General features: G+C 30.1%; 1 protein-coding gene across 2 annotated transcripts; it reads left to right on the forward strand.

Annotated features, from left to right (window-relative positions):
• Nucleotides 1-947: 947 nt before the first annotated feature.
• On the forward strand, nucleotides 948-5308 carry LOC131145957 (probable inactive receptor kinase At4g23740). 2 transcript variants are annotated; one of them, XM_058095135.1, is made up of 4 exons: nucleotides 977-1528; nucleotides 1773-1851; nucleotides 2023-3278; nucleotides 4528-5308. In XM_058095135.1, the coding sequence occupies exons 3-4, from the start codon at nucleotides 2066-2068 to the stop codon at nucleotides 5184-5186; spliced, it is 1872 nt and encodes a 623-aa protein (XP_057951118.1). In that variant the 5' UTR covers nucleotides 977-1528; nucleotides 1773-1851; nucleotides 2023-2065; the 3' UTR covers nucleotides 5187-5308. The 2 variants fall into 2 exon arrangements, with proteins under 2 accessions (XP_057951120.1, XP_057951118.1); XM_058095137.1 differs by lacking the exon at nucleotides 1773-1851 and having other exon boundaries at nucleotides 948-1528.
• The last annotated feature ends 4644 nt before the right edge of the window (nucleotides 5309-9952 follow it).

Below are 9952 nucleotides of genomic sequence, written 5' to 3' on the forward strand. Positions count from 1 at the left end.
AAAGAAACGAAATTTATGTTACCCTATTCAAAGAAACAAGAAATTAAATTAATATTTTTAGTAACATTTTGCTTTTCTTAGAGATAGATGAAAATGTGTTATTAGAAATTACTTTAAAGCGAATACATCGACAAAAGCCTGTACTTTTTTTATTTTTTGAGTAAATATCTCATAGCTTTATTAATAGACTCAGACCATAAAAAACGATATTGTCTACCAAATATTTTTTGACATTTTGTTGAAAAATTATAAATATATATATAATATATTAAAAAAATAAAGTAGCCAAGAATTCTTTTTATTTTTGTTAAGCCTTTGCAGTGCATGAAAAAAGTAAGTGGGATGATTTATAAACATTATTCATGCAACTTTTGATTTTAAATAAATCACTTTTGGAATCCCTTTTTTTTTTTTACAAAAAAGCAAATAAAATGACTTCTTTATTTTTTTTAAAAAAGGCTTTGTCTGGATTCCTAAAAAACTTTATCTACTTAAAATTTTAAATTACAAATCACATTTATTATTTTAATGTTAGGAGCATAAATTCAAATCCCAAATTTAAAATTAGATAAAATTTTTAAATATTCAACCAATTTCATATATTAATTATCCCCAAACCCTGCTTTTAGCTTAGCAATAATCATCTAGCCACGTGGGTGTGGTTCAGGTGATAGTGCGAACTGCGGGAGTGCCTTTCACGAGATCAGGTGTTCAAACCCTCCCGGGTTCGTTTCCGTTTCTGGATTCCTGAATTTACCCTCCCTTTGGAATTGTGGGGTTAACTTCAAGAGGCGCAGAATTAATTACGTGGACCGTAAAACGGACACGGGATACCTGATGCGTAATTCAAAAAAAAAAATCATCTACCCATTTATTTACTAATTTAATATAAATGTTATTATATATAAATAATATTATATATTACAACATTTAATAAGGTGCCCGTTGCAATTCTAACCTCATCATCTCCCACCTTTTTTTCTTCATTTTTATTATTTTATTATCATAATTATTCCCCATTTTCCATAGCCGGTGGCAGCCTTCACAGTTCACACAGAAGAGCATTTGCAGAAACAGTGTCCCAAAAATCCTAATCACCTTTCTTCCTTGAATGAAGCACCTTCATAACTTCAATGGCCATTTTTAGGTAAACCACTTTTGGAGATTACAGCTGGGGAGTGAGTTGTACTGTACTCTACCCCACAGAGAACTAATTTGTAAGACTACCCTTTTTCTGCGCTTGTCTCCACATGCAGCCCCCAATTCCTGCGCTCAAAAGAACTAGATAAAGAGGATTTCTTTGCTTCTGAATCCTTTCTTTTTTAATCATTACCGTTTTTTTTGCATCAAACTCTGCTCGCCTTTGCAAGCAAACACAGCTCAGTTTCATCATGATCTTGATCGTCAAGTGGGGTTCCGAATCTGTCCCTGGAAACTGAAGAATGAGTCCGACTCTGTGTTGTTGGATTTCAGATAGAGAAGGAAATGAAGAGTGAAGGCTTCGATGCGATCTGGAGCTGGGAAGTAGGTGGGTTCTTCTTCAACTCTTGATTTTTTTTATTTGTGTTTGATTTTTGTTCTGTTTGGTTGAAAAGAAACTGAAAGAAAATTGTGGGTGTTGTGTTTCCGAGGGTGAGGAGTCTGCTGAGCCAAATGGTCTATCGTGCTAAGTAGTGTGTGGGTTGTGGAGTTCTATGTTTTCCCAGTTTCAAAGTCGTTTTAAATTTTAGATTCACTTCATTAATTTGCTTCCATTTCCTAAATTTTCTCAGCAACTGAACAGAGCGCACAAAGGTATAAGTTTAAAACGGCGAGAGCCCGTTTTAAATGTCCAAAACGGCTGCTTTTAAGGTTTACCCAGTCAATCCTTCTACAGTAAATTACTGAGAAAAACGGCTTTACCTTCAATGGGAAATTTTTTTGAATTGTAGTTTAAATGTTCTGCGTTTTTGAGTCTCTAATTCTGCTTCTCCGGCACGCAAATCCACCAAAAATTTGAAGAGATAGTTTGTTCTTTGACAGGTGTTTTGCTTGAGTTGTTTGATCTTTGAATCTTTGCGAGGAAATGGACTCTTTGTTCATCTTCTTGGTCATTTTAACAATTTTCTCACGCGGTACCGCTGAGCCGATCGAAGATAAGCAAGCTTTACTTGATTTTCTTCACAATATCTCCCACTGGCGCCCTCTGAATTGGAATAAGAACTCTTCAGTGTGCAGTAGTTGGACTGGGGTGACCTGTAACCATGATGAATCTAGAATCATTGCTCTCCGATTACCCGCAATGGGCTTTCATGGCCCTATCCCACCGAACACTCTTGGACGGTTATCGGCCATTGAGATTTTGAGTCTTAGATCGAACAGCATATCGGGCACTTTCCCATCAGATTTCTCAGAACTTGGAAATTTAACAGCATTGTATCTTCAGTTCAACAAATTCTCCGGCCCTTTGCCTTCAAATTTTTCGGTTTGGAAGAATCTTGCAATAGTCAATCTCTCCAACAATGCCTTTAATGGGAGTATCCCTTCTGCGATTTCCAATTTGACTCTACTCACTGTACTAGATCTCGCTAATAACACACTTTCAGGTGAAATACCCAAGCTGTATCTTCCTAACCTGCAGCAGCTGAATTTATCAAACAATAAACTCGTTGGGAGTGTGCCTCAGTCCCTGCATAGGTTTCCTAGTTCAGCATTTGCTGGTAATAATGTTTCTGCTGACACTTCAGCTTCGACAATTCCACCAGTTCTTCCTCCCAGTGCTCAACTGTCAAGGAAAACTAAGAAGCTTTCTGAACCTGCTATATTGGGAATTGTACTAGGCAGTTGTGCTCTAGGGTTTGTGGTATTGGCAGTTTCAATGATTGTTTGCTGTTCGAATAGAGGAGTTGAAAGTGTTCCAGGACAAGTGCAGAAGGGAGAACAGTCTTTAAAGAAAAGGGTTGGCGAGGGCCAAGATGCAAATAACAGGCTTGTGTTCTTTGAGGGTTGTAGTCTCGCATTTGATTTGGAGGATTTGTTGAGGGCTTCTGCTGAAGTTTTGGGAAAGGGGACGTTTGGGATGACATATAAGGCTGCTTTGGAGGATTCAACCACAGTGGTAGTGAAGAGATTGAAGGAAGTGAGCGTGACAAGACGGGAGTTTGAGCAGCATGTTGAGGTTGCTGGATGCATTCGACACGAGAATCTGACTTCACTCAGGGCTTATTACTATTCCAAGGATGAGAAACTTACGATGTATGATTACTACAGCCAGGGAAGTGTATCTGCAATGTTACATGGTATGCTAAGCCTTTTCAAATCTTTACAACTCTTTTTACTTTGCTTCTTGAATATTTCCATTAGACAAATTGGGAATTAAACATTAAAAAAAATTATAAGGATAGCTTTTAGTGCTTGTCACGATGCTTTCGACATTGGAGCCTGAATACCATGTTGTATGATAACAATACATTTCCCTTGTGTTTGAGAGCTTGGATTTCAGAATTTGGATTTGGATTTGGATTTGTATGGACTTGAACCAAATGAAGTACCAAAGTGTTTTGATTTTTTTTTTTTCCAAATCCAAGGCCTCAAATTCATGCTCCCAAATATTCGAATAAAGTAACCAAAACCTTTGCATTTTGGCAAATTCAACACTTACAGGTTTGATAACTCAAATTTAATGATTATGACCAAGGAGTAAAAGCCTGTAGGTACTCATCAGTCAGCTCTGCTGAATTTTGGTTCTGGGTCATGCCATCAGAAAGGATTATTTGACTAATTATAATGAGATTGTGCATGCACCATAGATGGTGGATCAGACTCATATTTTGATGCACCCTAGGCAAAAGACAAAAGCCAAAATTATTCTATTGCAATCGTTTACATGAATAGGAATTGGGTGGAGAATAGGCCTGAGAAGAAGGTGGTGGTTTAAATGCTGATGACCATTTGATCATTTGAAGCCTCACACTCAGGACTCCTTTGATTTTCAGGCCCAGAGAACATTCCTCAGATAAGACCTCAAAAAATTAAGGAAGAAAAATTAATTCAGAAGTCATATTAGCTCAGCCTAGCACCTAAATAATGTCCTTGAGAATATTTTTTTTCACCAAGGTAGCTTTTGCATGGTTACTTAAGTTCTTGTGCCATTTTAGGTTATTGGAATAAAGCAATACATGCATCCTGACTAATTCTTGGTATTGAGGCTGCAAGCAGTGATCAAAAGTAATTCCCCATCCTACTTAAGCCGTTTAGCTCAACCTTGTTGGCAATCACTCTTGGATAATTGTGCCAAAAAACATGCACCTATGCACTAGCTATCAGAAGTCTGACCCTTCTTATAGACTTAGTATCCATAATTAATAGACTCGAAGTCTCGACCAGTGAAATAAATGGTTAGCAATACGTCTACAACTTATTGCTACCCTTTACATATCTTTGTTCCATATGGGACTGTTTAAGTCTACATCAATATGCTGCTCACATGTGTATAGTTTTGCTAGCTAATGATTGTAATTGTATCCAAATGCATCTGTTGTTTCTCAGGGAAAAAAGGGGAAGGCCACCCTCCTTTAGATTGGGAAACCCGACTAAGAATTGCCATTGGGGCAGCAAGAGGCGTAGCTCACATTCACACAGAAAATGGTGGCAAACTTGTCCACGGGAACATAAAGGCCTCAAACATTTTCCTCAACTCCCAGCAATACGGTTGCGTATCAGAGTATGGTTTGGCAACATTGATGAACCCAGTAGCCCCTTCACTGATGAGAGCAGCAGGGTATCGAGCCCCAGAAGTAACAGACTCCCGTAAAGCAACCCAAGCTTCTGATGTCTACAGTTTTGGTGTCCTGCTGCTTGAGCTGCTCACTGGCAAATCCCCCATACATGCCACGGGCGGTGACGAGGTTGTACACCTGGTCAGGTGGGTTCACTCCGTAGTTCGAGAGGAGTGGACTGCAGAAGTCTTTGATGTGGAGCTGTTGAGATACCCAAACATAGAGGAGGAGATGGTTGAGATGTTACAAATAGGGATGGCTTGTGTTGTGAGAATAGCAGAGCAGAGACCGAAAATGCAGGAGGTAGTGAAGATGGTAGAGGACATCAGGCGGAGTGGCACTGGAAACCAGCCATCCTCCGAGACTAAATCGGAGGTCTCGACCCCACCACAGCTGGTGAATGAGATTGGCTCTTCTCTTCAACAGTGAGATGCTTTGTATTTCTAGTTATTGGGTTGTTGTCATGTTGTTTTCTCTTGCAATTCATCTGTCTGAACCAGGCACATGCTCTGGATTGATTTGGCTGTCCGTTTATGGAATTCCTTTGACAATTGGTGCTTTAGTTTACCTACTTGAACCAGCTAAGGTCAAAAGTCAGGTTGGGTCCTGACTAGTGAATTATTTGGATCTGGCTACAGTGCCTGTGGATTTCATTGATTCTGGCTAGTGAATTATAACTGCACCCTTAACCCTGTAAACCTGAGCTTGGGAAAAATGTTTATCCTCTTGAGAGGAGAACTCTTCAACACCTCATCCATGAATAAATAATCCATGTCCTTGAAGGCTCACGTAGGGTTGAGGACGATTAGGTTAACTGAATCAATACCCCCTAAACCTTTAACTGAATCAAAATTCAAACTATTTAAAATGGTTGACTGAAATTTGGTTAATCGATTTTTTGATTACTATACAGCGGTTGACCAAATCAAACCATTGAATACAATTTGAAATTTTAAAGCCAATACATATAATATATTCATGCAAATTAAAAATATTCATCATTAAAATTTAAGCATCAAACTTAGTGCAGTATAACTTTTTTAAAATTTAAATTATTTAAATTTTATATAATAAAATGTGTATTATATATATTTATAGTATATCAATTTAGTTCGGTTCTTTTAATTATGGTTATTGAATGAGTCAAATCAAAAGTGAAACGATAACCGAAAAAATAAAAAATTTTGAAACCAAAAAAATGGTTATTGTTTGACTGTCATTGTCACCTACAATATAACAATTCAATTATAAGACCATTGCTAATATGCGTTAAACTTTTTTAATCTAATAAAAATCTAATCAAATACTAACAATTAATTTTATCTTTAATATAATGCCACTATTCATTTTTCGTAATCAACATGTGCAATTAAGATTATAACATATTCACATGTTAATAAAAATTGCTAGTAATTTAAATCCATAAATTTGTAACTTAGCTCTAATAATAATTATATTAACAGTTTATCTTAATTGAATTTATTGATTTATTTTTATCCATTTATGCTATCGAATGTCATGAGATATTATTATTTTTGAATTCCTAATAATTTTATATTTAAGGGGTTTTATGTAATGCTAAGAGTACTTACGAGTTTATGCATAAAAACCGAATTGAATGTTTTGTAATACACATTTGTAATTTATATTTTTTAATACTATTATTAATTGAATTGATGAAAACAATTGAAGTAATAATAATTTTCGTACCAATAAAAATCAAATTGAACATTTTGTAATATAAATTTTTAATTTAAATTTTAAATAATATTATTAATTAAATTAATGAAAAGCAATTGAAGTAATAATTTTCACAACCACCATTAATAAATGATTTTTTTTATGAAAACTAAATAAAAGAGTATTTTGAAAATCCTCATAAATAAAATAGTAAATATTTAAAACCTTCTCATTAATTTATAACTTATTTTTTGTAACCTCTTCAAATAATTAAATTAATATTTTTGTAACTGTTAATAATAATTGAATTTATTGATTCACTGATACTATTATAATTTTGTAATTTATTTATTTCTTAAATTGGTAATTCAATAATTGAATTAATATTTTTCATAATCTTTATTATAATTTTATTTATAATTTAAGTAATCATAAATAAATGAATTAATTTTTTAATCAATATTTTAATTTAATTTTTTAATGACTATTAATAGTGAATTAATAATTTAACAATGATTGAATCAATGATTTCTATAACCACTTTAATAAATTAATTAATTAATGAGATAATAAATAAAATTATTAATACTTTAATAACTCTCTATAAATAAAATAGTTAGTATGTTTCAAAAGCTATCTATAAATAAAAATAGTTAGTATTTTGAAACTTGTTGATATGTTTATAATTAAATTTTTGAAACAATTTATAATAATTGAATTAATATCTTATTAACTATCAACTAACATTAATTGTATATTTAAAAAGTATTATGAGCTTTCAAAAAATACAGCCCAACTATGAACTTAGATAAAGTATATTACTTATAAAAATTTGACATTATCTCTTTTATACTTCAAGCCTTCAATAAATTTGAATATAATATCAAGATATTATAAAGTAATAATTTTCATGAAATTCAGTTAACAATTTAGTATTAAAGTGAAAATATTCATATATTACAATCAAATAATTTTCATTAGTTATGTTTAATTTAATGATTTTTATCCTTTTATATTTTTTTCTAAAGAAACCAATCCAAAAAGACTTCCTTACAATTTTATAATTTATTTCACAAATTGGTAGTATGATAATTGAATTAGTTTTTTAATAATCTATATTAATAATTGAGAAATTTATTGAATTAGTTTTTTAATAATCTATATTAATAATTGAGAAATTTTAGTAATCATTAATAAATGAATCATTTTTAATATAAATTTGTAATTAATTTTCAAATGGCTATTAGTAATAAATTAATATTTTAATAATAAATAAAATTATTTTTTTAATAATTTAATTATCATTTTTAATAATTATTGTTAACAAATGAATTAATTTATAATACAATAAACAAAATGATTAATATTTTAAAAACTCTCATAAATTATTTTTTTAGTATTTAGAACTTTACATAAGTTTATAATTTAATTTTTTAAAATTGTAAATAGTAAATGAATTAATATTTTTACAGCTGCTATTTATTACTAAATTATTTTGTGATATAAAATAATAATCAATATCTCATGATACAATAAATAAAATTATTAATATTTTTAAAACTCCCATAAATAATTTTTTTAGTATTTAAAACTTTACATAAGTTTATAATTTAATTTTTTTGTAATTTTAAATAGTAATTGAATTAACATTTTTACAGCCGCTTACTAAATTATTTTGTGAAAAAAAAATAATAAATATTTTAAAATTGTGTCATAAATTTACTTATTACTGTTAAAAACCTCCTTAATTTTATAATTTAGTTTTTAATTAATTATGATATATGAGATAATATTTTTAACCACTATTAATAATTAAATTAATAAATTGATTAATAGATTTTGTAACTACTAATGCTAATTAATTTATCTAATAATATCTAACAATAAATAGGTATATTTAATTATTCAAATTTTTATTTATTAATAAAATCTATAAACAAATATTATTAGCGTCAATCTGCAACTCTTTTTAAATTTGTGCATAGTATAGAATCTTGGCTAATAATCAAAATTATAACAATAAAAAAAATATACATTAATCAAAATCATCAAGTCTCTATTTTCTTATTCATATTAAATAAAAAATCAAGCATGAATGAAATATCTACTTAATTTTATTTATTTTCTCTTTTTATTTCTTTGCTAACGAATGTGTCAACAATTTTTTTAAAAAAAAAAATTAGAGAAACAATTGCAAACATAACAATTGAAAATACGATGATGAAAAATATTGAATTTCATTTTTCTCATAGTGAAATTAACAAAGAAAAATATAATTTGAGTGAAATTGAAATATATATAAATAATTAAATAAAAAATATTAAATAAATTTAAATTAACTAAAAAGAAATTAAACATTAATACATGTGATGTAATAATAATAACATTCTTTTGAAAATCTAGTGTAAGCATTATTCCTCTATAATCTTAATCCAACATGTATAACAAAAAAACCCAATTAATGTAAAATTAAATTAATCATTTGCTGTCCATAAACTATCAAATGATGCAAAACTAATGCTACAATTTAGTAACGTAAAAAATAAAATTTATAAAACTAAAACCTAATATATATATATATATATATAGTTTTGAATTTCCCAGTTGACAAATTCAAAAAGAAAGGCAATGCAAATCATCCTTTTTTTTCTTCTTTTAAAAAAGGGATATATGTATCTTGTATCCAATAAATAAATAAATAAATAAAAATTGCCAATAAGTGTCTACATCAACATTCTATCAAGATTTAAATATCGCTATAGTCTAATAAATCAATGGTAATCATGTGTTATGTCATAAAATGCTAATATCTCCTAAATCTTAAGTGATCATGTCTTCTCATTTATGAAACTCTCAATAGCGAATCTTGAATTGGGTGAGGTTGAGTTTAGATCCAAATTCAACATTCTAGATTGTTTTTGTACGATTTCATTTGAGGTAATTTAGTTTGAATGAGAGGACCGAGGAGATTCAGGTTTACGAGTGCTCTACCATATTTGGTTGATGTTGAACGAAACATAATAACGAAAAGAACAATAAATTTCAACCAATTAAATTCTTTCTTAAATTATTGAAATCAAAAGTCCAAAAAATATAATTGAACCAATCATAATTCAGAATCCTAAATACCGAGCAATCAAAGATCACTAAAATATGTTAAAATTTAAAAATTAAAAAAATATATATAGATTTGGGTTTGAAGCCCCTATAAAGGCACCCCAACGGCTTTTAATATTATAATATAGATTTGTGGACCAATTTAATTGTGAAAAATATATACTTTTTAATTTCTCATAAAATTACAAAAATATTACCTTACCACATTTTTTTTTTTTTTTTCGAAGAACTTAGAAAACTATAAAATTTTATTTTCTAATTTTCGCATACAACAGCAAACTATCAAGAAACAAAGCAAAAAAGGGAAATGTGACATTTAAGCAAAGAGTTACATCAAGATCGAAATAATCAGATATACACGAAAATAGCTCTTGAAAAAAATAAAATAATAAAATAAC

Source organism: Malania oleifera, chromosome 13 (assembly GCF_029873635.1).
Source record: "Malania oleifera isolate guangnan ecotype guangnan chromosome 13, ASM2987363v1, whole genome shotgun sequence".
Taxonomy (NCBI): domain Eukaryota; kingdom Viridiplantae; phylum Streptophyta; class Magnoliopsida; order Santalales; family Ximeniaceae; genus Malania; species Malania oleifera.